General features: G+C 53.8%; 1 protein-coding gene across 1 annotated transcript in view; it reads right to left on the bottom strand.

Annotated features, from left to right (window-relative positions):
* Positions 1 to 27,425, bottom strand: part of mtch2 (mitochondrial carrier homolog 2) — a 35,100-nt gene that overhangs the window by 6,479 nt on the left and 1,196 nt on the right. The window contains exons 2-10 of the mRNA XM_067977519.1: positions 25,211 to 25,317; positions 16,761 to 16,787; positions 12,362 to 12,418; positions 6,271 to 6,328; positions 6,118 to 6,169; positions 5,577 to 5,636; positions 2,629 to 2,728; positions 1,596 to 1,643; positions 726 to 793 (exon numbers count right to left, since the gene is read on the bottom strand). Coding sequence (XP_067833620.1) covers positions 726 to 793; positions 1,596 to 1,643; positions 2,629 to 2,728; positions 5,577 to 5,636; positions 6,118 to 6,169; positions 6,271 to 6,328; positions 12,362 to 12,418; positions 16,761 to 16,787; positions 25,211 to 25,317 — 577 coding nt within the window. The remainder of the gene's footprint in view (positions 1 to 725; positions 794 to 1,595; positions 1,644 to 2,628; positions 2,729 to 5,576; positions 5,637 to 6,117; positions 6,170 to 6,270; positions 6,329 to 12,361; positions 12,419 to 16,760; positions 16,788 to 25,210; positions 25,318 to 27,425) is intronic.

The following is a 27,425-nucleotide window of genomic DNA, read 5'->3' as shown; positions in this document are numbered from 1 at the left end:
CACTGTGTACGAGATAGCGAGCTTGCAACTTCAGCACCAGCCAGACGGATTGTAATCATCTTCACCAGTCCAATGGGGAGCAACATTCCACACCCCAATATGGTTCTGAAGGGCATTGATGGCAGTGTAGAGGGAGCTTTACTCTGTATCTAACCCGTGCTGTACCTGCCCTGGGAGTGTTTGATGGGACAGTGTAGAGGGAGCTTTCCTCTGTATCTAACCCGTGCTGTACCTGCCCTGGGAGTGTTTGATGGGACAGTGTGGAGGGAGCTTTACTCTGTATCTAACCCGTGCTGTACCTGCCCTGGGAGTGTTTGATGGGACAGTGTAGAGGGAGCTTTACTCTGTATCTAACCCGTGCTATACCTGCCCTGGGAGTGTTTAATGGGACAGTGTAGAGGGAGCTTTACTCTGTATCTAACCCGTGCTGTACCTGCCCTGGGAGTGTTTGATGGGACAGTGTAGAGGGAGCTTTACTCTGTATCTAACTAGTGCTGTATCTGATCTGGGAGTGTTTGATGCTGACACTCGGTACCCGAGATGGAAACGTTCTATTCGCCAGGACTAAGATCCCTCACCTCCATGAGCAAGAGGCTCGGAGAGTGAAACAAGTTGACTCCAGTTTGCAAGTCTGTTTGCACCCACTCAAAACGCAGGGTCTGTGTCTCGTTTCCTGATGCTGGGGACTGAGAAAAGAATGGAGGTAGAATGAAGGTCAGACTCACCCACAGTTATTGACTGCCATCAAATTGGAGACCAGCACAAAGGGGTAGGTCAGCATACTGGCCAGGAACTGTAAGGAAAGCAGCAGATAGACAGTGTGAAGGAATGCTCGTCACCAAGGGAGATCGCTTCAATAAACCAGCAGCAACACAACGTCCAGTATCTGCAGTAGCAGTGCGAAGAGCGCTCATCTGTCAGGACAGGAGCTCCCAGGCTCTCTCTCTCTCTCTTCAGGATTCACTGACAGGCGTCTCAGTGATGTCCAGGTCCCCGTTAATTGCCATTCTCTCCGGCCGCTCATCCTGACCCACCTCGGTGTTCCGATTTAGGATCGACACAAACCTCCGGCCCCATCAAACCCAGGCAGGACAAGGTAGCAAGAGAACAACTTCACACCAACAGTGCTGAGCTGCCGGAGCTCCGTGAGCCCAGTACCACATGTCTGTGGGAGGGGCAGAGGGGAGCCACCCCTGGTTAGCTGATGCAGGAGGCACTAAAGCTGGGATAAGGAGGCCCCACCTTCCAGACACTGACACATCATTTCAGGGACTCAAACAATAGCCAATCTTTTCTCAAAACAAATGTTGGGGGAATACTCGGAGAAGGAGCCTCTCCCTTTTCAAACAAAGCCGTGGCAGCTCTGATCGGCTGTCTGTGACCACACTCCTCCTCCTTTACCCTTGCAGGGGGCAGGTCCTGCTGGGACAGAAGCTGCCCTATACACCTTCCAGAGCAGTGCTCCGTTTGCTAAGATATGGGCAGTCAGCCTCTCCCTGTGTGAAGGCTGTGCAGTAGAGCAGCACCATTAGCAGGGCAATGTGTGATTGCTGTGTTATTGGATGAAGAGATAGCTGAAGCTGAAAGGCACTCACCCCGGTCACAGCCTGCGAGTAACTCCTCAGCTCCCCAATCTGTGATCCCTGTAACAAGTCAGAGTGAAACAGTCAGAAACAACACCTCCACCAGCTGTTCATCGCTTAACATGAGGGGGCCCCAGGGACCAGAGCCCAGCCGGGGCCCCGGGGCCCTGCTCGGTCCCAGACCCTTCAGTCCTCTCCCACCCTTACACCCTGTCCCAGCTCTCTCAAGCTGCTCAGTGCCCTCCTGTTCCCCAGTTCCCATGAAACAGGCGGTACAAATGGGAGTTGTTGCAGCATTTCCTGTTTTGATTTCAGATTTCTAGGACTCGCAGTTTTCCTCGTAGTATATAATAATTCGGATCATTTCTCACCAAAATAACTGCCAATTACAGAGCGAAATCATTTTCAAAGAAAAGAGTTGCAGCAAGCCGCAGGCTGTAATGTTGGCCGGCTGTAATTACTGGGATGAGGTGGGACTTCTAACCAGTGTAGAAAGTGGAACTGTTAGCATTTCAGTGAAGCTGGAAACCAGAGGGCAAAGGACAGGTCATCTCAAAAACAAACGGCTTGTATTCTGTTTCTCCACCCCCCCCCCCCCCCCACCCCAGGGGCACACAAGGCCCCACCCCAACCCCAGGGGCTTCCTCCCTCAAACCTCACCCATCCTCTGGGCTCCCAACTCATTAAATCAGGCGGACAACTCAGTGAAATGTTCTAAGCAATCGCCCAGCGACATCCAAAGGTCAATTATCACCCTGGCAGGAATCCCATCTGAGCCTGGTGAGAAAACGCCACGGAAAACCCACAAAGGGGCGACGGGAATCCAGCCAGGGGTCTTGGGCAGGGCTCTGACCAGGCAGTAGGTAGGAAGCCATTACACTTTCCAATTAGCTTTAATAACTGACCCACTGGCAGGTATGTCACCTGCCCGTTCGTCTGTGTCCGTCACCACCCCTGCAGGTCCCCCTCCAGTGCCAGTGGGCGTCCCCGGGTCTCTGAACTGCCTGGACTTTGATAATAGCTACGTTTTATTTCTGTGACCTACCTGGCTGGGGGGCTCTAATGCGTAGGTGTTGATGGCATACGCCAGCATATTGCACAGCCACAAGGCAATCACGTCACCCAGGAGACGAGGGATCAGGCCGCTGCGGGGAGAGACACAGCACTGGTAATAGAACTCCATTACAGCAGTAACTACTTTTATTTAATTGGCTGTAAAGTTCTTTGGGACATCCTGAGGTTGGGAATTCAAGTTTTTTTTTGGTTTCCAAATATTACAACAACCACAACGACGTGTATTTATACAGCGCCTTTAACACCGACCCAAGGTTTTCCCAGTCCCAGGCTGAACCCACAGACCAACCCCACAACACTCTTGTTGAACCATCACAGGCACTGAAGCGCGGGGGCACGCCCGAGGGGAGACGGCGGCGGGCGCGGAGGCACGCCCGAGGGGAGACGGCGGCGGGCGCGGAGGCACGCCCGAGGGGAGACGGCGGCGGGCGCGGAGGCACGCCCGAGGGGAGACGGCGGCGGGCGCGGAGGCACGCCCGAGGGGAGACGGCGGCGGGCGCGGGGGCACGCCCGAGGGGAGACGGCGGCGGGCGCGGAGGCACGCCCGAGGGGAGACCTGGAATGGTCGTCAGCCATGAACAGCACATATATACAGTGGGAGAGAAGGAAGGGGCACAGGAAGGGAGGGGTTACAAACTGTGCATGTGCAACAATGGGCCTCATTACAGACACAGAGTCCATGACAGCCTGAGCTTGGGGAGTGCCGGGGTAACTGAGGGAAAGCACGTGAATTCGGAGGAATGTGCTGGGAGGGGAGGGGGTGAGGGGCATGCGAGTGGGACTGCAGGATATCTCCCAAGTTTTTCCACGATACTTTAGTCGTCACTCGCTGTGTAATGAAAGTTTCTGTATCACATGTTGCCTAGAGGGGAACACAGGCAGTTACTGGAGTGGATAGAAACTCTCAGTACAAGGAAACACAGCAGACACACTGTGTGCAGGCTCCTCACTGACCCAGTGCTGACTGATCAATAAGCCTTTATTGCCTGGACTCCCACCCGATCTGGGATAATACTCCTGAGCTTACTGTGATCAGTGCCCAGGAGATACATTCTGGGAGAGCTCGGTCATTATGACTGTACTTGTTCTACACACTCGCTGGACCTTCCCCAATGCGCTTACGTTAATGGTGAGCGTGAGACTCAACACCTCCAGCTCTCGATCCTCAACTGATGCCTCCTTTGACCGTCACTAAACTTACCCCCCATAGATAAATCGCCGAGAGCAGCAGTTTAGTACATAAGAACATAAGAAATAGGAGGGGAGTAGGCCATTCGGCCCCTCGAGCCTGCTCCACCGTTCAATCTGATCATGGCTGATCTTCAACCTCAACTCCACTTTCCCGCCCAATCCCCATATCCCTTGATTCCCCGAGAGTCCAAAAATCTATCTATCTCAGCCTTGAATATACTCAATGACTCAGCATCCACAGCCCTCTGGGGTAGAAAATTCTAAAGATTCACAACTCTCTGAGTGAAGAAATTCCTCCTCATCTCAGTCTTAAATGGCCGACCCCTTATCCTGAGACTATGTCCCCTAGTTCTGGACTCTCCAACCAGAGGGAACAATCTCTCAGCATCTACCCTGTCAAGCCCCCTCATAATCTTATATGTTTCAAAGAGATCACCTTTCATTCTCCTAAACTCCAGAGAGTATCGGCCCATTCTACTCAATCTCTCCTCATAGGACAACCCTCTCATCCCAGGAATCAATCTAGTGAACCTTCGTTGTACCGCCTCGAAGGCAAGTATATCCTTCCTTAGGTGAGGAGACCAAAACTGTACACTGTACTCCAGGTGAGGTCTCACCAAAGCCCTGTTCAACTGTAGTATGACTTCCTTACTCTTGTACTCCAACCCCCTTGCAATAAAGGCTAACATGCCATTTGTCTTCCTAATTGCCTGCTGTACCTGCATACTAACATTGTGTTTTTTTTTTATATGAGCGCATCCAAATCTCTCTGAACACCAACATTTAATAGTTTCTCACCATTTAAAAAATATTTTGTTTTTCTATTCTTCCTACCAAAGTAAATAACCTCAAATTTCCCCACATTACACTCCATCTGCCATCTTCTTGCCCACTCACTTGATCTGTCTATATCCCTTTGCAGACTCTTTGTGTCCTCCTCACAGCTTACTTTCCCACCTTATCAGCAAGCTTGGATACATTACACTCGGTCCCTTCATCTAAGCCATTAATATAGATTGTAAATAGCTGAGGTCCAAGCACTGATCCCTGCGGCACCCCACTAGTTACAGCCTGCCATCCTGAAAATGACCCGTTTATTCCTACTCTGTTTTCTGTCCTTTAACCAATCCTCTATCCATGCTAATATATTACCCCCAACCCCATGAGCCCTTATCTTGTGTAACAACCTTTTATGTGGTACATTATCGAAAGCCTTTTGAAAATCCAAATATACTACATCCACTGGTTGCCCTTTATCTACCCTGCTAGTTACATCCTCAAAAAACTCCAATAAATTTGTCAAACACGATTTCCCTTTTCTAAAACCATGTTGACTCTGTCTAATCATATTATGATTTTCTAAGTGCCCTGTTACCACTTCCTTAATAATGGATTCCAGCATTTTCCCGTTAACCGACGTCAGGCAATCTGGCCTGTAGTTCCCTGATTTCTCTCTCCCTCCCTCCCTTCTTGAATAGCAGGGTCACATTTGCTACCTTCCAGTCCACTGGGACCGTTCCAGAATCTAGGGAATTCTGGAAGATCATAACCGATGGATCCAATATCTCTGCAGTAATCCTCCACTGTGCCCAGGCCAGCTCCTGCTCTTTGACACCAGGCATCAGTTATGGACGTACTATGACCTTCCTGAAGAAGCGGCTGTGGGTTTTTTTCTCAAGCACCTGCAGCATACGTCATGGCCCCATTCTCAGCTCAATTTATACTTACGCAAAAAAGCCCAGAAACCCCTCCTCCTGGTAGATTGTTACTACAGAATCGAATATCCCACTGTGGGGTTAAACAAAGAGAAAGGAAACAATTAACCTTAAAAAAAAATACCAGGTGTCTGCATTCTGACCGTGCCTGCACAATACCTACAATCTCACTGACACAGGGTTTTAATGGCCACATTTGCTGACATCGATTTAACATTTCACTCATGCAATGCGCCATAACCGTGCACACACTCGTACAATATAACGTGACTGTGTACACACTTGTGAACTTCCACTTGTCAGACTGGAGTATAATTTGGAGGCAATTCCCAAGAATCACTTGCGGGTTAGTTTGAGACATTTTACCAACACACAAACTAAAAAGCCTTCCCCTCTGTGTAGAATCCTATCCCCCCCTACCACAAGTCGCTCCACAACGACACCACTGTGCGGTGAACAACGCTCCCCATTCAGGGAGCTGGGAATTGCCCCCCAGAATCCGACACCACCTGTCGTGGCGATCAGATTTGGACCGGCTGAGTCTCTGCACTAACCTGTACTTGGCTTCGCGTCCAATGAACTGTACCATGCATCGCAAGGTGATCACTGCAAGGAAACAACGGATCAACACTCCAATTCTGCGCACACTTCAATAGTAGAACGTAGCAATAGTGTATATAGTGTTTAAGGGAGAGAGCCGCACTTACCATGGAAGGGGTGAGTGACGACAGTAGCTGTGGAACGAGCAATCATCTCCCGCATTGTCTAGACACAAAGCAATACTGGATCTTACAAAAGCACAAGACAACATGAAGGCTGAACCTCCACCCACACCCTCCCCCCAGAGCCTCCAACCACCCCTCCTATAGTCTGTGATCACCCCCCACAAAGCCGCCAACCCCCCTCCCCCACAGTCTGTGACCACCTCCCCCAGAGCCTCCAAACCCCCTCCCCCACAGTGTGACCACCCCCCCCCAGAGCCTCCAACCCCCTTCCCCACAGTCTGTGACCACACCCCCCCAGAGCCTCCAAACCCCCTCCCCCAGTCTGTGACCACACCCCCCCAGAGCCTCCAACCCCCTTCCCCCAGTCTGTGACCACACCCCCCCAGAGCCTCCAAACCCCCCTCCCCCAGTCTGTGACCACACCCCCCCAGAGCCTCCAACCCCCTTCCCCCAGTCTGTGACCACACCCCCCCAGAGCCTCCAACCCCCCTCCCCCAGTGTGACCACACCCCCCCAGAGCCTCCAAACCCCCTCCCCCAGTCTGTGACCACACCCCCCCAGAGCCTCCAACCCCCCTCCCCCAGTCTGTGACCACACCCCCCCAGAGCCTCCAAACCCCCCTCCCCCCCAGTGTGACCACACCCCCCCAGAGCCTCCAAACCCCCTCCCCCAGTCTGTGACCACACCCCCCCAGAGCCTCCAACCCCCCTCCCCCACAGTGTGACCACACCCCCCCAGAGCCTCCAAACCCCCTCCCCCAGTCTGTGACCACACCCCCCCAGAGCCTCCAAACCCCCTCCCCCAGTCTGTGACCACACACCCCCAGAGCCTCCAACCCCCCTCCCCCAGTCTGTGACCACACCCCCCCAGAGCCTCCAAACCCCCTCCCCCAGTCTGTGACCACAAGCCCCAGAGCCTCCAACCCCCTTCCCCACAGTCTGTGACCACACGCCCCCAGAGCCTCCAAACCCCCTCCCCCAGTCTGTGACCACACCCCCCGGAGCCTCCAACCCCCTTCCCCCAGTCTGTGACCACACACCCCCAGAGCCTCCAAACCCCCTCCCCCACAGTGTGACCACACCCCCCCAGAGCCTCCAAACCCCCTCCCCCAGTCTGTGACCACACACCCCCAGAGCTTCCAACCCCCCCCCCCAGTCTGTGACCACACCCCCCAGAGCCTCCAACCCCCTCACCCAGTGTGACCACACCCCCCCAGAGCCTCCAACCCCCCTCCCCCAGTCTGTGACCACACCCCCCAGAGCCTCCAACCCCCTTCCCCCAGTCTGTGACCACACACCCCCAGAGCCTCCAAACCCCCTCCCCCAGTCTGTGACCACACACCCCCAGAGCCTCCAAACCCCCTCCCCCAGTCTGTGACCACACCCCCCCAGAGCCTCCAAACCCCCTCCCCCAGTCTGTGACCACACCCCCCCAGAGCCTCCAAACCCCCTTCCCCCAGTCTGTGACCACACCCCCCCCCCCCGAGCCTCCAAACCCCCTCCCCCAGTCTGTGACCACACACCCCCAGAGCCTCCAACCCCCCTCCCCCCCAGTGTGACCACACCCCCCCCAGAGCCTCCAAACCCCCTCCCCCAGTCTGTGACCACACACCCCAGAGCCTCCAACCCCCCTCCCCCACAGTGTGACCACACCCCCCCAGAGCCTCCAACCCCCTTCCCCCAGTCTGTGACCACACCCCCCCAGAGCCTCCAAACCCCCTCCCCCAGTCTGTGACCACACCCCCCCAGAGCCTCCAAACCCCCTCCCCCAGTCTGTGACCACACCCCCAGAGCTTCCAACCCCCCCCCAGTCTGTGACCACACCCCCCCAGAGCCTCCAAACCCCCTCCCCCAGTCTGTGACCACCCCCCCCCAGAGCCTCCAAACCCCCTCCCCCAGTCTGTGACCACACCCCCCCAGAGCCTCCAAACCCCCCTCCCCCAGTCTGTGACCACACCCCCCAAGAGCCTCCAAACCCCCTCCCCCAGTCTGTGACCACACCCCCCAAGAGCCTCCAACCCCCTTCCCCCAGTCTGTGACCACACCCCCCCCAGAGCCTCCAAACCCCCTCCCCCAGTCTGTGACCACACACCCCCAGAGCCTCCAACCCCCCTCCCCCCCAGTGTGACCACACCCCCCCAGAGCTTCCAACCCCCCCCCCCAGTCTGTGACCACACACCCCAGAGCCTCCAACCCCCCCCCCCCCAGTCTGTGACCACACCCCCCCAGAGCCTCCAAACCCCCTCCCCCAGTCTGTGACCACACCCCCCAAGAGCCTCCAAACCCCCTCCCCCAGTCTGTGACCACACCCCCCCAGAGCCTCCAAACCCCCTCCCCCAGTCTGTGACCACCCCCCCCCAGAGCCTCCAAACCCCCTCCCCCAGTCTGTGACCACCCCCCCCCAGAGCCTCCAAACCCCCTCCCCCAGTCTGTGACCACACCCCCCCAGAGCTTCCAACCCCCCTCCCCCAGTCTGTGACCACACCCCCCCAGAGCCTCCAACCCCCCTCCCCCAGTCTGTGACCACACCCCCCCAGAGCCTCCAACCCCCCTCCCCCAGTCTGTGACCACACACCCCCAGAGCCTCCAACCCCCCTCCCCCAGTCTGTGACCACACCCCCCCAGAGCCTCCAACCCCCCTCCCCCAGTCTGTGACCACACCCCCCCAGAGCCTCCAACCCCCCTCCCCCAGTCTGTGACCACACCCCCCCAGAGCCTCCAAACCCCCTCCCCCCCAGTCTGTGACCACACCCCCCCAGAGCCTCCAACCCCCCTCCCCCAGTCTGTGACCACACACCCCCAGAGCCTCCAACACCCCTCCCCCAGTCTGTGACCACACCCCCCAGAGCCTCCAACCCCCCTCCCCCAGTCTGTGACCACACCCCCCAGAGCCTCCAACCCCCCTCCCCCAGTCTGTGACCACACACCCCCAGAGCCTCCAACCCCCCTCCCCCAGTCTGTGACCACACCCCCCCAGAGCCTCCAACCCCCCTCCCCCACAGTGTGACCACACACCCCCAGAGCCTCCAACCCCCTTCCCCACAGTCTGTGACCACACCCCCCCAGAGCCTCCAAACCCCCTCCCCCAGTCTGTGACCACACCCCCCCAGAGCCTCCAAACCCCCCTCCCCCACAGTGTGACCACACCCCCCCAGAGCCTCCAAACCCCCTCCCCCAGTCTGTGACCACCCCCCCCCCAGAGCCTCCAACCCCCCTCCCCCAGTCTGTGACCACACCCCCCCGGAGCCTCCAACCCCCTTCCCCCAGTCTGTGACCACACCCCCCCCAGAGCCTCCAACCCCCTTCCCCCAGTCTGTGACCACACACCCCCAGAGCCTCCAACCCCCTTCCCCCAGTCTGTGACCACACACCCCCAGAGCCTCCAACCCCCCTCCCCCAGTCTGTGACCACACCCCCCCAGAGCCTCCAACCCCCCTCCCCCACAGTGTGACCACACACCCCCAGAGCCTCCAACCCCCTTCCCCACAGTCTGTGACCACACCCCCCCAGAGCCTCCAAACCCCCTCCCCCAGTCTGTGACCACACCCCCCCAGAGCCTCCAAACCCCCCTCCCCCACAGTGTGACCACACCCCCCCAGAGCCTCCAAACCCCCTCCCCCAGTCTGTGACCACCCCCCCCCCAGAGCCTCCAACCCCCCTCCCCCAGTCTGTGACCACACCCCCCCGGAGCCTCCAACCCCCTTCCCCCAGTCTGTGACCACACCCCCCCCAGAGCCTCCAACCCCCTTCCCCCAGTCTGTGACCACACACCCCCAGAGCCTCCAACCCCCCTCCCCCAGTCTGTGACCACACACCCCCAGAGCCTCCAACCCCCTTCCCCCAGTCTGTGACCACACACCCCCAGAGCCTCCAACCCCCCTCCCCCAGTCTGTGACCACACCCCCCCAGAGCCTCCAACCCCCTCCCCCAGTCTGTGACCACACCCCCCAGAGCCTCCAACCCCCTCCCCCAGTCTGTGACCACACACCCCCAGAGCCTCCAACCCCCCTCCCCCACAGTGTGACCACACCCCCCCAGAGCCTCCAAACCCCCTCCCCCCCAGTGTGACCACACCCCCCCAGAGCCTCCAAACCCCCTCCCCCCCAGTGTGACCACACCCCCCAGAGCCTCCAAACCCCCTCCCCCCCAGTGTGACCACACCCCCCCAGAGCCTCCAAACCCCCTCCCCCCCAGTGTGACCACACCCCCCCAGAGCCTCCAACCCCCTTCCCACAGTCTGTGACCACACCCCCCCAGAGCCTCCAAACCCCCTCCCCCCCAGTGTGACCACACCCCCCCAGAGCCTCCAACCCCCTTCCCCACAGTCTGTGACCACCCCCCCCCCGCGAGCTTCCAACCCCTCCCTCCCCCCCAAGAGCCTCCAACCTCCCCCGGCCACCTTGGATAAGCTGTGCACCACCCCCCCCCACCCCCAAGCCGAACTTCAGACTCCTCCCCCCCCCCCCCACCAAACAACCCCAGAGCGGAGCCTGCAACTCCCCCCCCCCCCCCCCCCAACAACTGAGCTCCCTCCTCCCCCAACTCTGGTTATCATCTGAAGGATTCTGCAAGTTACTGGCCTTGGGCCCAATCAATACACACTCAAAGAATGAATGGATCCACCCTTCCAGTATCAAGAACTTCAGCGTCTCATGTGACAATACGTCCCACACACAACTTTTACCACTCTCAACACCCTCGGAAGGGATCGAGAGGTTGGTGGTGATCTGGGTTAGATGTTTGAGTTACACCTCTAGGGCCTAGGTTTATATTCAGCCCACTCTACTATGTGATGTGAACTTTACTCTGTATCTAACCCGTGCTGTACCTGCCCTGGGAGTGTTTGATGGGACAGTGTAGAGGGAGCTTTACTCTGTATCTAACCCGTGCTGTACCTGCCCTGGGAGTGTTTGATGGGACAGTGTAGAGGGAGCTTTACTCTGTATCTAACCCGTGCTGTACCTGCCCTGGGAGTGTTTGATGGGACAGTGTGGAGGGAGCTTTACTCTGTATCTAACCCGTGCTGTACCTGCCCTGGGAGTGTTTGATGGGACAGTGTAGAGGGAGCTTTACTCTGTATCTAACCCGTGCTGTACCTGCCCTGGGAGTGTTTGATGGGACAGTGTAGAGGGAGCTTTACTCTGTATCTAACCCGTGCTGTACCTGCCCTGGGAGTGTTTGATGGGACAGTGTGGAGGGAGCTTTACTCTGTATCTAACCCATGCTGTACCTGCCCTGGGAGTGTTTGATGGGACAGTGTGGAGGGAGCTTTACTCTGTATCTAACCCGTGCTGTACCTGCCCTGGGAGTGTTTGATGGGACAGTGTAGAGGGAGCTTTACTCTGTATCTAACCCGTGCTGTACCTGCCCTGGGAGTGTTTGATGGGACAGTGTAGAGGGAGCTTTACTCTGTATCTAACCCGTGCTGTACCTGCCCTGGGAGTGTTTGATAGGACAGTGTAGAGGGAGCTTTACTGCATCGAACTCGTGTTGTATCTAATTAACATCACTGGGGAGTGAAGATTAGAGAGGGATTAACAGCATTGAGGGAGTAAGGTTTGAGAGAGATTAACAGGACTGGGGGATTGAGGGTTAGAGTGAGATTTACAGCACTAGCTACTTAGGGGAGTTTTGGGGTGGGGGGATGGAATTTCACTGCTCCTTAAAACGGGGGATGCATGGATGATGAGAGGGAAGGACAGTCCATGAGGGATTAACTGTCAGGGACTCTGGGTGGAGCAGGATTAATGGGCCAAATAGCCTTGCTCTGGACTTTATATTAAAGTGTTTCAGGTGAAACTCAAATTAGACAGAGCAATCCGAATTAGGAATGGTCAGTTCGATGCAGGAGTGGATAGTTGCGTGGGACTGTCTGTCTGCAATGTCATGACAACATATTCACTCCTTTCTGAAACCTGACAAACCAGGCTCGAGTCCTGTAGCCTGCGGAGGAAGCAGATTGAATCCAGAGTCCCCTTAGATACTTCTTGCAGGCAGTGTATTAACAGCTGGAGGCCAGGGTACCTGCTCCATCCTGCTGGATACTAAGTTTCAGCAGGCAAGCACCGTCTTACCTCTTCAAACACATGGTGCAGTGACGACTCATCCGCGATCTTCTCCAATTCTGTGCACTGCAAACGAAGATATTAAACGTAACTGGCAGTTAAATAATACAGGTTTAGGAAAACAATTGACGCACATATGCAAGTCTGTGAAGTACTAAAGTTAATTGACTGGGCGATCGCTTTGCTGAATACCTCTGCTCAGTCCACAAGTGTGACCCTGACCTTCCGGTCTCTTGCCATTTTAATTCCCCATCCCACTCTGACCTCGGCCTCTTACACAGTTCCAATGAAGCTCAACATAAGCCTGAGGAACAGAACCTCATCTTTCAATTAGGTGCTTTACAACCTTCTGGACTCAACACTGATTTCAAAAACTTCAGATCAGAACCACTGCTGCCATTTTTTTCGGACAGCAGATGCTGGTAATGGTTCTGCTGTTGCCATTTACAGCTCCCCTAGACCCATCTTTTGTTTCTTTACTCATCCCATTGCCACCCTCCTTGCCTTGCACCATCATCTTTTGTCATTTAATTGGATTGTAGGGGAATCAAGGGATATGGGGATTGGACGGGAAAGTGGAGTTGAGGTTGAAGATCAGCCATGATCTGATTGAACGGTGGAGCAGGCTCGAGGGGCCGAATGGCCCACTCCTGCTCCTGTTTCTTATGTTCTTAATCACTCCTGCCCTCCATCCTATCACAGGCCTTCCCTTTTGTTCTTTCCTCCCTCTCCCTGTACTCGCTTTAAAATTGTTTAATCTTCAACATCTTCCAATTCTGAGGAAGGGTCATTGACCTGAAACATTATCTCTGTTTCTTTCTCCACAGATGCTGCCTGACTTGCTGAGTATTTCCAGCATTTCCTGTTTTTATTTCAGATTTCCAGCATCCGCAGTATTTTGATTTCTTTTATTCGTTCATGGGATGTGGGCATCGCTGGCAAGGCCAGCATTTATTGCCCATCCCTAATACATTAATAAAGTTAATTCTAACTTCATTTACAAAAGAGAATTCTTGACTCTCCAGGTGGTGCAGATCACACCAACTATCGACCGCAAAGGAAATCCGATGAAGAGTCACGGAATTGACATTCAAAATCAGGTGTAAGCAAAGAACAACAGATACCCGGGAGTGAGTTACAGGCTGGAATCTAATCAAAGGGTTCGGGGGGTTTATATATAGAATAACAGATACCCGGGAGTGAGTTACAGGCTGGAATCTAATCGAGGGGTTCGGGGGGTTTATATATAGAATAACAGATACCCGGGAGTGAGTTACAGGCTGGAATGTGATCAAGGGGGTGGTTTATACATAGAACACATACCTGGGGAGTGAGTTACAGGCTGGAATCTAATCGAGGGGTTCGGGGGGGTTATATATAGAATAACAGATACCGGGAGTGAGTTACAGGCTGGAATCTAATCAAGGGGTTCGCGTAGCTTATATATCGTCATAGTATGGTGCAGCACAAACGGAGGCCATTCAGCCCATCGTACCTGTGCTGGCTCTTTCAAAGAGCTATCCAATTAGTCCCATTCCTCTGTTCTTTCCCCACAGCCCTGTAAATTTTTTCCCTTCAAGTGTTTATCCAACTTCCTTTTGAAAGTTATTATTGAATTTGCTTCCACCGTCCTTTCAGGCAGATCATTCCAGATCATTACAACTCGATGCGTAAAAAAATGCTTCCCCATCTCGCTTCTGGCTCTTTTGCCGACCGCCTTAAATCCATGTCCTCTGGTTACCAACCCTTCTGCCACTGGAAACAGTTTCTCCTTATTTACTCTATCAAAACCGTTCATGATTTTGAACACCTCTATCAAATCTCCTCTTAACCTTCGCTGCTCTAAGGAGAACAATCCCAGCTTCTCCAGTCTATCCACATAACTGAAGTCTCTCATCACTGGTACCATTCTAGTAAATCTCTTCTGCACCCTCTCTAAGACATTAACATCTTTCCTAAAGTGTGGTGCCCAGAATTGAACATAACACTCCAGCTGAGGCCTAACCAGTGTTTTATCGAGGATTAACATAACTTCCTTGCTTTTGTACTCTATTAATAAAGCCCAGGATCCCATATGCTTTAACGGCCTTGTCAACTTGTCCTGCAACCTTCAAAGATTTGTGTACATAAACCCCCAGATTTCTCTGTTCCTGCACTCCTTTTAAAATTGTACTATTTAGTTTATATTGCTTCTCCTCATTCTTCCTAACAAAATGTATCACATTTTCTTTCTGCATTAAATTTCATCTGCCACGTGTCTGCCCATTTCACCAGTCTACATCCTCCTGAGATCTGTTACTGCATTTCCAAGTTTCGTGTCATAATACCCTCTATACCCAAGTCCAGGTCATTAATATATATCAAAAGAGCAGTGGTCCTAATACCGACCCCCTGGGGAACACCACTGTATATTTCCCTCCAGTCTGAAAAACAACCGTTCACCACTATTCCCTGTTTTTTGTCCCTTCACCAATTTCATATCCACACCCCTTTAATCCCATGGGCTTTAATTTTGTCAACACATCTATTATTTGGTTCTTTATCAAATGCCTTTTGAAAGTCCATATACACAACTTCCACCGCACTATCCTCGTCAACCTTCTCCGTTACTTCATCAAATAACTCAATCAAGTTAGTCAAACACAATTTCCTTTAACAAATCCGTGCTGACTTTTATTTATTAGCCCACACTTTTCCAAGTGCCAATTAATTTTGTCCCGGATTATTGTCTCTAAAAGTTTCCCCATCACCGACATTAGACTGACTGGCCTGTAATTGCCAGGTTTATCCCTCTCCCCTTTTTTGAACAGGGGTGTAACATTTACAATCCTCCAGTCCTCTGGCACCGTCCCCATATCTAAGGAGGATTGGAAGATTGTGGCCTGAGTCTCTGCAATTTCCACCCTTACTTCCCTCAGTAACCGAGGATGCATCCCATCTGGACCGGGTGACTTTTCTATTTTGAGTACTGCCAATCTTTTAATTAAATCCTCTATCTATTTTTATCCTATTCAATATCACTACTACCTCCTCCTTTACTCCTATACATTGGCAGCATCCTCTTCCCTAGTGAAGACCGATGCAAAGTGTTCATTTATTACCTCAGCCATTCCCCCTGCCTCCGTAAGACGATCTCCTTTTCTGTCCGTAATCGGCCCCACCCTCTCCTTTGACTCCCCTTTTACTATTTATATGTTTATAAAAGATTTTTGGGTTCCCTTTTATGTTAGCCACTAATCTATTCTCTCACTCCCTCTTTGTCCCTCATTTCCTTTTTTTAGATCTCCTCTGTACTTTCTGTATTCAGCTTCGTTCTCTACTTTATTATGAACATTACATTTGTCATAAGCCTCCTTTTTCTGTCTCATTTTAATCTCTATATCTTTTGTGATCCAGGGAGCTCTAGCTTTGGATGGCCTTCCTTTCCCCCTCATGGGAATGTGTCTACTCTGTGCCTGAACCATCTCCTCCTTGAAGGCCTCCCATTGTTCAATTACTGTTTTGTCTAACAATTTTTGATTCCACCTGGGCAAGATCCCCTTTTAACTCGATGAAATTAGCCCTCCTTGATTGTTCCTTGTTTTTTTTCCATAACTATTCTAAACCTGAAGATATTATGATCGCTATTCCCCAAATGCTCCCCCACTGGAACACACTCCACTTGTCAGACTTCATTCCCCAGAACTAGATCCAGCATTGCTTCCTTCCTCATTTGGCTGGAAACACACTAATCATGAAAGTTCTCTCGAACACATTTCAGGAATTCCTCCCCCTCTTTGCCCTTTATACTGTTACTATCCCAGTCTATATTGGGATAATTGAAGTCCTCCATTATCACTACTCAATAGTTCTTACACCTTTCTGTAATTTGTCTGCAAATTTGCTCATCTATCTCCTACAGACTAACAGATACCCGGGAGTGAGTTACCGGCTGGAATCTAATCGAGGGGTTTGGGCGATTTCTATATAGAAAATGGATTCCAGGAGCGAAGGCTGATTGTACTTGTCCAGAGTTGATGGTGAATGAGACAGTGATCATCGTAAAGAGCAGACCAGATCGGGAAAGCTTTTGGACAATTTCTTTACCCAGAGGGCAATGAACATATGGAACAAGCTACCAGTGCAGGTGGCGAACAGGCAACTCTCAACAGATTTAGGAAGATCCTGCTTTAGGCAGTCCTGTTTTCTTTGCTGCTTTTAAAGATCGGTGCAGATCTTTAAATGGGTGAAATTGTGATTCCATGCCCGTGAAATCACCGCTCACACCTTGCTTTGAGTGGGTCCAGGCCACAGGCTCTGCTCACTCCCACACACCCATGCTCTGTACATAAACCCACTGATATTCCGGTTTAGTGACTTGTCCAAAAACACATCAGTAAAGGAGCTCAACTGTGAGGAAGGCACTCACCTCAGTTTCTTTCATCTCCTGGTAGGTCTGTAATTAAAAAAAAGAGAAAGAAAGTGAGAGGGAGGGGGGCTCGACCATAGAGAGCGACAGAGACACAAAGTGACAGGGAGGGGGGCTCGACCATAGAGAGCGACAGAGACACAAAGTGAGAGGGAGGGGTGCTCGACCATAGAGAGCGACAGAGACACAAAGTGAGAGGGAGGGGGGCTCGACCATAGAGAGCGACAGAGACACAAAGTGAGAGGGAGGGGGGCTCGACCATAGAGAGCGACAGAGACACAAAGTGACAGGGAGGGGGGCTCGACCATAGAGAGCGACAGAGACACAAAGTGACAGGGAGGGGGGCTCGACCATAGAGAGCGACAGAGACACAAAGTGAGAGGGAGGGGGGCTCGACCATAGAGAGCGACAGAGACACAAAGTGAGAGGGAGGGGGGCTCGACCATAGAGAGCGACAGAGACACAAAGTGAGAGGGAGGGGGGCTCGACCATAGAGAGCGACAGAGACACAAAGTGACAGGGAGGGGGGCTCGACCATAGAGAGCGACAGAGACACAAAGTGACAGGGAGGGGGGCTCGACCATAGAGAGCGACAGAGACACAAAGTGAGAGGGAGGGGGGCTCGACCATAGAGAGCGACAGAGACACAAAGTGACAGGGAGGGGGGCTCGACCATAGAGAGCGACAGAGACACAAAGTGACAGGGAGGGGGGCTCGACCATAGAGAGCGACAGAGACACACAGTGAGAGGGAGGGGGGCTCGACCATAGAGAGCGACAGAGACACAAAGTGACAGGGAGGGGGGCTCGACCATAGAGAGCGACAGAGACACAAAGTGAGAGGGAGGGGGGCTCGACCATAGAGAGCGACAGAGACACAAAGTGACAGGGAGGGGGGCTCGACCATAGAGAGCGACAGAGACACAAAGTGACAGGGAGGGGGGCTCGACCATAGAGAGCGACAGAGACACAAAGTGACAGGGAGGGGGGCTCGACCATAGAGAGCGACAGAGACACAAAGTGAGAGGGAGGGGGGCTCGACCATAGAGAGCGACAGAGACACAAAGTGACAGGGAGGGGGGCTCGACCATAGAGAGCGACAGAGACACAAAGTGAGAGGGAGGGGGGCTCGACCATAGAGAGCGACAGAGACACAAAGTGACAGGGAGGGGGGCTCGACCATAGAGAGCTACAGAGACACAAAGTGAGAGGGAGGGGGGGCTCGACCATAGACAGCTACAGAGACACAAAGTGAGAGGGAGGGGGGCTCGACCATAGAGAGCTACAGAGACACAAAGTGACAGGGAGGGGGGCTCGACCATAGAGAGCTACAGAGACACAAAGTGACAGGGAGGGGGGCTCGACCATAGAGAGCTACAGAGACACAAAGTGACAGGGAGGGGGGCTCGACCATAGAGAGCTACAGAGACACAAAGTGAGAGGGAGGGGGGCTCGACCATAGAGAGCTACAGAGACACACAGTGACAGGGAGGGGGGCTCGACCATAGAGAGCTACAGAGACACAAAGTGACAGGGAGGGGGGCTCGACCATAGAGAGCGACAGAGACACAAAGTGAGAGGGAGGGGGGCTCGACCATAGAGAGCTACAGAGACACACAGTGAGAGGGAGGGGGGCTCGACCATAGAGAGCTACAGAGACACAAAGTGACAGGGAGGGGGGCTCGACCATAGAGAGCTACAGAGACACAAAGTGACAGGGAGGGGGGCTCGACCATAGAGAGCTACAGAGACACAAAGTGACAGGGAGGGGGGCTCGACCATAGAGAGCGACAGAGACACAAAGTGAGAGGGAGGGGGGCTCGACCATAGAGAGCGACAGAGACACAAAGTGACAGGGAGGGGGGCTCGACCATAGAGAGCTACAGAGACACAAAGTGACAGGGAGGGGGGCTCGACCATAGAGAGCGACAGAGACACACAGTGAGAGGGAGGGGGGCTCGACCATAGAGAGCGACAGAGACACAAAGTGACAGGGAGGGGGGCTCGACCATAGAGAGCTACAGAGACACAAAATGAGAGGGAGGGGGGCTGGACCATAGAGAGCGACAGAGACACACAGTGAGAGGGAGGGGGGCTCGACCATAGAGAGCTACAGAGACACAAAGTGAGAGGGAGGGGGGCTCGACCATAGAGAGCTACAGAGACACAAAGTGACAGGGAGGGGGGCTCGACCAGAGAGAGCGACAGAGACACAAAGTGAGAGGGAGGGGGGCTCGACCATAGAGAGCGACAGAGACACAAAGTGAGAGGGAGGGGGGCTCGACCATAGAGAGCGACAGAGACACAAAGTGACAGGGAGGGGGGCTCGACCATAGAGAGCGACAGAGACACAAAGTGAGAGGGAGGGGGGCTCGACCATAGAGAGCTACAGAGACACACAGTGACAGGGAGGGGGGCTCGACCATAGAGAGCGACAGAGACACAAAGTGAGAGGGAGGGGGGCTCGACCATAGAGAGCGACAGAGACACAAAGTGACAGGGAGGGGGGCTCGACCATAGAGAGCGACAGAGACACAAAGTGAGAGGGAGGGGGGCTCGACCATAGAGAGCGACAGAGACACAAAGTGAGAGGGAGGGGGGCTCGACCATAGAGAGCTACAGAGACACAAAGTGACAGGGAGGGGGGCTCGACCATAGAGAGCTACAGAGACACAAAGTGAGAGGGAGGGGGGCTCGACCATAGAGAGCTACAGAGACACAAAGTGACAGGGAGGGGGGCTCGACCATAGAGAGCTACAGAGACACAAAGTGACAGGGAGGGGGGCTCGACCATAGAGAGCGACAGAGACACAAAGTGAGAGGGAGGGGGGCTCGACCATAGAGAGCTACAGAGACACAAAGTGAGAGGGAGGGGGGCTCGACCATAGAGAGCGACAGAGACACAAAGTGAGAGGGAGGGGGGCTCGACCATAGAGAGCGACAGAGACACAAAGTGAGAGGGAGGGGGGCTCGACCATAGAGAGCGACAGAGACACAAAGTGACAGGGAGGGGGGCTCGACCATAGAGAGCGACAGAGACACAAAGTGAGAGGGAGGGGGGCTCGACCATAGAGAGCGACAGAGACACAAAGTGAGAGGGAGGGGGGCTCGACCATAGAGAGCTACAGAGACACAAAGTGACAGGGAGGGGGGCTCGACCATAGAGAGCGACAGAGACACAAAGTGAGAGGGAGGGGGGCTCGACCATAGAGAGCGACAGAGACACAAAGTGAGAGGGAGGGGGGCTCGACCATAGAGAGCGACAGAGACACAAAGTGAGAGGGAGGGGGGCTCGACCATAGAGAGCTACAGAGACACAAAGTGACAGGGAGGGGGGCTCGACCATAGAGAGCGACAGAGACACAAAGTGACAGGGAGGGGGGCTCGACCATAGAGAGCGACAGAGACACAAAGTGACAGGGAGGGGGGCTCGACCATAGAGAGCTACAGAGACACAAAGTGAGAGGGAGGGGGGCTCGACCATAGAGAGCGACAGAGACACAAAGTGACAGGGAGGGGGGCTCGACCATAGAGAGCTACAGAGACACAAAGTGACAGGGAGGGGGGCTCGACCATAGAGAGCTACAGAGACACACAGTGAGAGGGAGGGGGGCTCGACCATAGAGAGCGACAGAGACACAAAGTGACAGGGAGGGGGGCTCGACCATAGAGAGCTACAGAGACACACAGTGAGAGGGGGAGGGGCCGTAGAGAACGACAGACACAAAGTGAGAGGGGGAGGGACCGTAGAGAGCGACAGACACAAAGTGAGAGGGGCCGTAGAGAGCGACAGACACAAAGTGAGAGGGGCCGTAGAGAGCGACAGACACAAAGTGAGAGGGGCCGTAGAGAGCGACAGACACAAAGTGAGAGGGGCCGTAGAGAGCGACAGACACAAAGTGAGAGGGGCCGTAGAGAGCGACAGACACAAAGTGAGAGGGGCCGTAGAGAGCGACAGACACAAAGTGAGAGGGGCCGTAGAGAGCGACAGACACAAAGTGAGAGGGGCCGTAGAGAGCGACAGACACAAAGTGAGAGGGGCCGTAGAGAGCGACAGACACAAAGTGAGAGGGGCCGTAGAGAGCGACAGACACAAAGTGAGAGGGGCCGTAGAGAGCGACAGACACAAAGTGAGAGGGACCGTAGAGAGCGACAGACACAAAGTGAGAGGGACCGTAGAGAGCGACAGACACAAAGTGAGAGGGACCGTAGAGAGCGACAGACACAAAGTGAGAGGGACCGTAGAGAGCGACAGACATAAAGTGAGAGGGACCGTAGAGAGCGACAGACACAAAGTGAGAGGGACCGTAGAGAGCGACAGACACAAAGTGAGAGGGACCGTAGAGAGCGACAGATACAAAGTGAGAGGGACCGTAGAGAGCGACAGACACTGAAAGTGAGAGGGACCGTAGAGAGTGACAGACACAAAGTGAGAGGGACCGTAGAGAGCGACAGACACTGAAAGTGAGAGGGACCGTAGAGAGTGACAGACACTGAAAGAGAGAGGGACCGTAGAGAGTGACAGACACAAAGTGAGAGGGGGAGGGGCCGTAGAGAGTGACAGACACAAAGTGAGAGGGGAAGGGGCCGGAGAGAGTGGCAGACACAAAGTGAGAGGGACCATAGAGAGCGACAGACACAAAGTGAGAGGGACCGTAGAGAGCGACAGACACAAAGTGAGAGGGGGAGGGACCGTAGAGAGTGACAGACACAAAGTGAGAGGGGGAGGGGCCGTCGAGAGTGGCAGACACTGAAAGTGAGAGGGGAAGGGGCCGGAGAGAGTGGCAGACACAAAGTGAGAGGGACCATAGAGAGCGACAGACATAAAGTGAGAGGGACCGTAGAGAGCGACAGACACTGAAAGTGAGAGGGACCGTAGAGAGCGACAGACACTGAAAGTGAGAGGGACCGTAGAGAGCGACAGACACTGAAAGTGAGAGGGACCGTAGAGAGCGACAGACACAAAGTGAGAGGGACCGTAGAGAGCGACAGACACAAAGTGAGAGGGGCCGTAGAGAGCGACAGACACTGAAAGTGAGAGGGACCAGAGAGAGCGACAGACACAAAGTGAGAGGGGCCGTAGAGAGCGACAGACACAAAGTGAGAGGGGCCGTAGAGAGCGACAGACACAAAGTGAGAGGGGCCGTAGAGAGTGACAGACACTGAAAGTGAGAGGGACCGTAGAGAGTGACAGACACAAAGTGAGAGGGACCGTAGAGAGCGACAGACACAAAGTGAGAGGGACCGTAGAGAGCGACAGACACAAAGTGAGAGGGACCGTAGAGAGCGACCGTAGAGAGCGACAGACACAAAGTGAGAGGGACCGTAGAGAGCGACAGACACAAAGTGAGAGGGGAGGGGCCGTAGAGAGTGACAGACACTGAAAGTGAGAGGGGGAGGGACCGTAGAGAGTGACAGACACTGAAAGTGAGAGGGGAAGGGGCCTGAGAGAGTGGCAGACACTGAAAGTGAGAGGGACCATCGAGAGCGACAGACACAAAGTGAGAGGGACCGTAGAGAGCGACAGACACAAAGTGAGAGGGACCGTAGAGAGCGACAGACACAAAGTGAGAGGGACCGTAGAGAGCGACAGACACAAAGTGAGAGGGACCGTAGAGAGCGACAGACACAAAGTGAGAGGGACCGTAGAGAGCGACAGACACAAAGTGAGAGGGACCGTAGAGAGCGACAGACACAAAGTGAGAGGGACCGTAGAGAGCGACAGACACTGAAAGTGAGAGGGGAAGGGGCCGGAGAGAGTGGCAGACACTTAAAGTGAGAGGTGAAGGGGCCGGAGAGAGTGGCAGACACTGAAAGTGAGAGGGACCGTAGAGAGCGACAGACACAAAGTGAGAGGGACCGTAGAGAGCGACAGACACTGAAAGTGAGAGGGACCGTAGAGAGTGACGGACACAAAGTGAGAGGGGGAGGGACCGTAGAGAGTGACAGACACTGAAAGTGAGAGGGGAAGGGGCCGGAGAGAGTGGCAGACACTGAAAGTGAGAGGGACCATAGAGAGCGACAGACACAAAGTGAGAGGGACCGTAGAGAACGACAGACACAAAGTGAGGGGGGCCGTAGAGAGCGACAGACACAAAGTGAGAGGGACCGTAGAGAGCGACAGACACAAAGTGAGAGGGACCGTAGAGAGCGACAGACACAAAGTGAGAGGGACCGTAGAGAGCGACAGACACAAAGTGAGAGGGACCGTAGAGAGCGACAGACACAAAGTGAGAGGGGCCGGAGAGAGCGACAGACACTGAAAGTGAGAGGGACCGTAGAGAGTGACAGACACTGAAAGTGAGAGGGGGAGGGGCCGTAGAGAGCGACAGACACTGAAAGTGAGAGGGACCGTAGAGAGTGACAGACACTGAAAGTGAGAGGGACCATAGAGAGTGACAGACACAAAGTGAGAGGGGGAGGGACCGTAGAGAGTGACAGACACAAAGTGAGAGGGGCCGTAGAGAGTGACAGACACTGAAAGTGAGAGGGGGAGGGGCCGTAGAGAGTGACAGACACTGAAAGTGAGAGGGGAAGGGGCCGGAGAGAGTGGCAGACACTGAAAGTGAGAGGGACCGTAGAGAGTGACAGACACAAAGTGAGAGGGACCGTAGAGAGCGACAGACACAAAGTGAGAGGGACCGTAGAGAGCGACAGACACAAAGTGAGAGGGGGAGGGGCCGTAGAGAGTGACAGACACTGAAAGTGAGAGGGCGAGGGGCCGTAGAGAGTGACAGACACAAAGTGAGAGGGGGAGGGGCCGTCGAGAGTGGCAGACACTGAAAGTGAGAGGGACCATAGAGAGCGACAGACACAAAGTGAGAGGGGCCGTAGAGAGTGACAGACACAAAGTGAGAGGGGGAGGGACCGTAGAGAGTGTCAGACACTGAAAGTGAGAGGGGGAGGGACCGTAGAGAGCGACAGACACTAAAAGTGAGAGGGGAAGGGGCCGGAGAGAGTGGCAGACACTGAAAGTGAGAGGTGAAGGGGCCGGAGAGAGTGGCAGACACTGAAAGTGAGAGGGACCGTAGAGAGCGACAGACACAAAGTGAGAGGGGCCGTAGAGAGCGACAGACACAAAGTGAGAGGGGCCGTAGAGAGCGACAGACACAAAGTGAGAGGGGCCGTAGAGAGCGACAGACACTGAAAGTGAGAGGGGCCGTAGAGAGTGACAGACACTGAAAGTGAGAGGGGGAGGGACCGTAGAGAGTGACAGACACTGAAAGTGAGAGGGGGAGGGGCCGTAGAGAGTGGCAGACACTGAAAGTGAGAGGAGAAGGGGCCGGAGAGTGGCAGACACTGAAAGTGAGAGGGGGAGGGACCGTAGAGAGTAACAGACACTGAAAGTGAGAGAGGGAGGGGCCGTAGAGAGTGACAGACACAAAGTGAGAGGGGGAGGGGCCGTAGAGAGTGGCAGACACTGAAAGTGAGAGGGGAAGGGGCCGGAGAGAGTGGCAGACACTGAAAGTGAGAGGGGAAGGGGCCGGAGAGAGTGGCAGACACTGAAAGTGAGAGGGACCGTAGAGAGTGACAGACACTGAAAGTGAGAGGGGGAGGGGCCGTAGAGAGTGACAGACACAAAGTGAGAGGGGAAGGGGCCGGAGAGTGTGGCAGACACTGAAAATGAGAGGGGAAGGGGCCGGAGAGAGTGGCAGACACTGAAAGTGAGAGGGACCGTAGAGAGTGACAGACACTGAAAGTGAGAGGGACCGTCGAGAGCGACAGACACTGAAAGTGAGAGGGACCGTAGAGAGCGACAGACACTGAAAGTGAGAGGGACCGTAGAGAGCGACAGACACAAAGTGAGAGGGACCGTAGAGAGCGACAGACACTGAAAGTGAGAGGGACCGTAGAGAGCGACAGACACAAAGTGAGAGGGGGAGGGGCCGTCGAGAGTGACAGACAATGAAAGTGAGAGGGGCCGTAGAGAGTGGCAGACACTGAAAGTGAGAGGGGAGGAGCCGTAGAGAGTGACAGACACTGAAAGTGAGAGGGGCTGTAGAGAGTGACAGACACTGAAAGTGAGAGGGGAAGGGGCCGGAGAGAGTGGCAGACACTGAAAGTGAGAGGGGAGGAGCCGTAGAGAGTGACAGACACTGAAAGTGAGAGGGGCGAGGAATGGAGCCCCTCCCCAGGCCCGACTGCTCAACCTGATGTCTTGAGGTACATCGGTCCAAGTTGACACAGCCGCCCAGTGCTCCTGCCACTCTCTGGTGACGGGTTCACCTCTGCTTGGCCCCACCTGCCTCGTAAGATCAGCCCAAAGAGGATTCCCTCATTCCACTCTCAGCCACCCTGCCCTTCGTGGCTGAAACAGCGCGCTGGAGAACTGCTCCGTCACCCATGAGGGGCAGTCAGAAAATGCACAGGGAATTAGTGTCTGCAACTCCCTGAAGCGGTGCACTGGTACTGGAATATGGTACATCACCATGCCACTGATACTGCACCTACCTGGAGCACCTTGCCATGAACCACTGTCCCGATGGCTCCGGCACACAGACGGGCTGTTAGCCCGTTAAACAGACCCCGCTTCCCATCGATTTTCACAATGTGCTTGGCTGCAAAACAAAAGGCAGTAAGTAACGGTTCAATCAGGTTAAATCTTTTCAATAACATTAATAGTGAATAATGTTTATTAATAAACAATAGTTGAACATCTACAGGAGGGCAAGCCTTCATAATCACCTCAGTCCTCTTCTGTGTGGAAAGGGTCAACGGGTTAAATAAAGAGTAAAGCTCCCTCTACACTGTCCCATCAAATAACTCCCAGGGCAGGTACAGAACGGGTTGGATACAGAGTAAAGCTCCCTCTACACTGTCCCATCAAATAACTCCCAGGGCAGGTACAGAACGGGTTGGATACAGAGTAAAGCTCCCTCTACACTGTCCCATCAAATAACTCCCAGGGCAGGTACAGCACGGGTTAGATACAGAGTAAAGCTCCCTCTACACTGTCCAATCAAACACTCCCAGGGCAGGTACAGCACGGGTTAGATACAGAGTAAAGCTCCCTCTACACTGTCCCATCAAATAACTCCCAGGGCAGGTACAGCACGGGTTAGATACAGAGTAAAGCTCCCTCTACACTGTCCCATCAAACACTCCCAGGGCAAGTACAGGGCAGCTTAGATACAGAGTAAAGCTCCCTCTGCACTGTCCCATCAAACACTCCCAGGGCAAGTACAGGGCAGCTTAGATACAGAGTAAAGCTCCCTCTACACTGTCCCATCAAACACTCCCAGGGCAGGTACAGCACGGGTTGGATACAGAGTAAAGCTCCCTCTACACTGTCCCATCAAACACTCCCAGCTCAGTTACAGCAATGCCCCTTCAATGTGTTGTAAGCCCAAACACTGAAGCAGACGCCTGCAGTGACTTTCCATACCCGGCACCAGCTGTCTTTGGGAGTTTGGATTTTGTGGTGAAGTACAGGAATTAGGAGCATCCAACTCAGACAAAGCAACCTGAACTCAATTACTTTACTGTGAAGTGCCTAAATCAAACGAAGGCTGACTAACAATTAAAATTGAGAGCTTAGGCACAGTGGTTGGTGAAACGGATTGAATTGCAAACAGAGTGAAAATTTTAAAACGGGAATTTGGAGAGAGTGGGAACTTGGTGCAGAGGGGGAAGCAGGTTTCGACATCAACCAAGAGGCAACAGTAAATATATAAATAATCAGTAATTAATTAGATCCAAGGGGATAAAATTTAAATTAACTAATAGAGGATATCAACATTAAAGGGATCCGAATTGCATTAAATAAAAAAGTGGTGTACATAAATGAATAAATAGGGGTTAAGGGAATACTGAACGAAAACACACCCAGAGCATGAGATTATATATATGCAGGAAATACCTCCAGCTGCTCAAACTCAACCTTTGAGTTTCTGAGCTTGTGGAGCAGCTGGAGGCCACTGCAGGGCATATGGGAGGCGAAGCACGTTCCAGGAGGTGGTCACCCCACAGCCACAGAGAGCATAGGAGGATAGTAAGCGTGGCCATCCGGCAGAGTCGGAAAAGGCAGGCAGTGCAGGAATTCTCCGGGAGTGTGGCACCGTCAAACCGGTTTTCAGCACTGAATACTGGTGAGGGTGATGACACCTCGGGGGAGTGCAGTCCAGAGCACATCCACAGCACTGTGGGGCAAAGGACTGCACAGGGAGGCTCAGCAAAGTGTGAGAATGCAGTCGTCATAAGGGATTCGATAGTCGGGTGTTTCTGCAACCACTGATGTGAGTCTTGCATGGTGTGTTGCCTCCCTGGTGCCAGGGCCTCAAAGGTAGTATCTCTGGATTACTCCCATTGCCACGCACTAGTGAGTATAGGAGCAGTAGGATAAGACAGGTTAATGGTGGCTGGAGAGATGGTGCAGGAGGGAGGGCTTCAGATTCCTGGGGCATTGGGACCAGTTCTGTACAAGATGGATGGGTTGCACCTCAACAGGGCTGGGACCAATGTTCTCGCGGTGAGGTTAACTAGTGCTGTGGGTGGACGGTTTAAACTAATTTGGCAGGGGGCCCCAGGAGTCATTGTTGGGACCACTACTCTTGTTGATATATATTAATACTTGGACTTGGGTATACAGGGTATAATTTCAAAGTTTGCAGATGACACGAAACTCAAATATAGTAAACAATGTGAAGGATAGTAACAGACTTCAGGA

The sequence above is a fragment of the Heptranchias perlo genome, unplaced genomic scaffold (genome assembly GCF_035084215.1).
Source record: "Heptranchias perlo isolate sHepPer1 unplaced genomic scaffold, sHepPer1.hap1 HAP1_SCAFFOLD_156, whole genome shotgun sequence".
In the NCBI taxonomy this organism is placed as follows: Eukaryota; Metazoa; Chordata; class Chondrichthyes; order Hexanchiformes; family Hexanchidae; genus Heptranchias; species Heptranchias perlo.
Note: the sequence above shows the minus strand (reverse complement) of the source record. Positions and strands in the feature narration are given on the sequence as shown.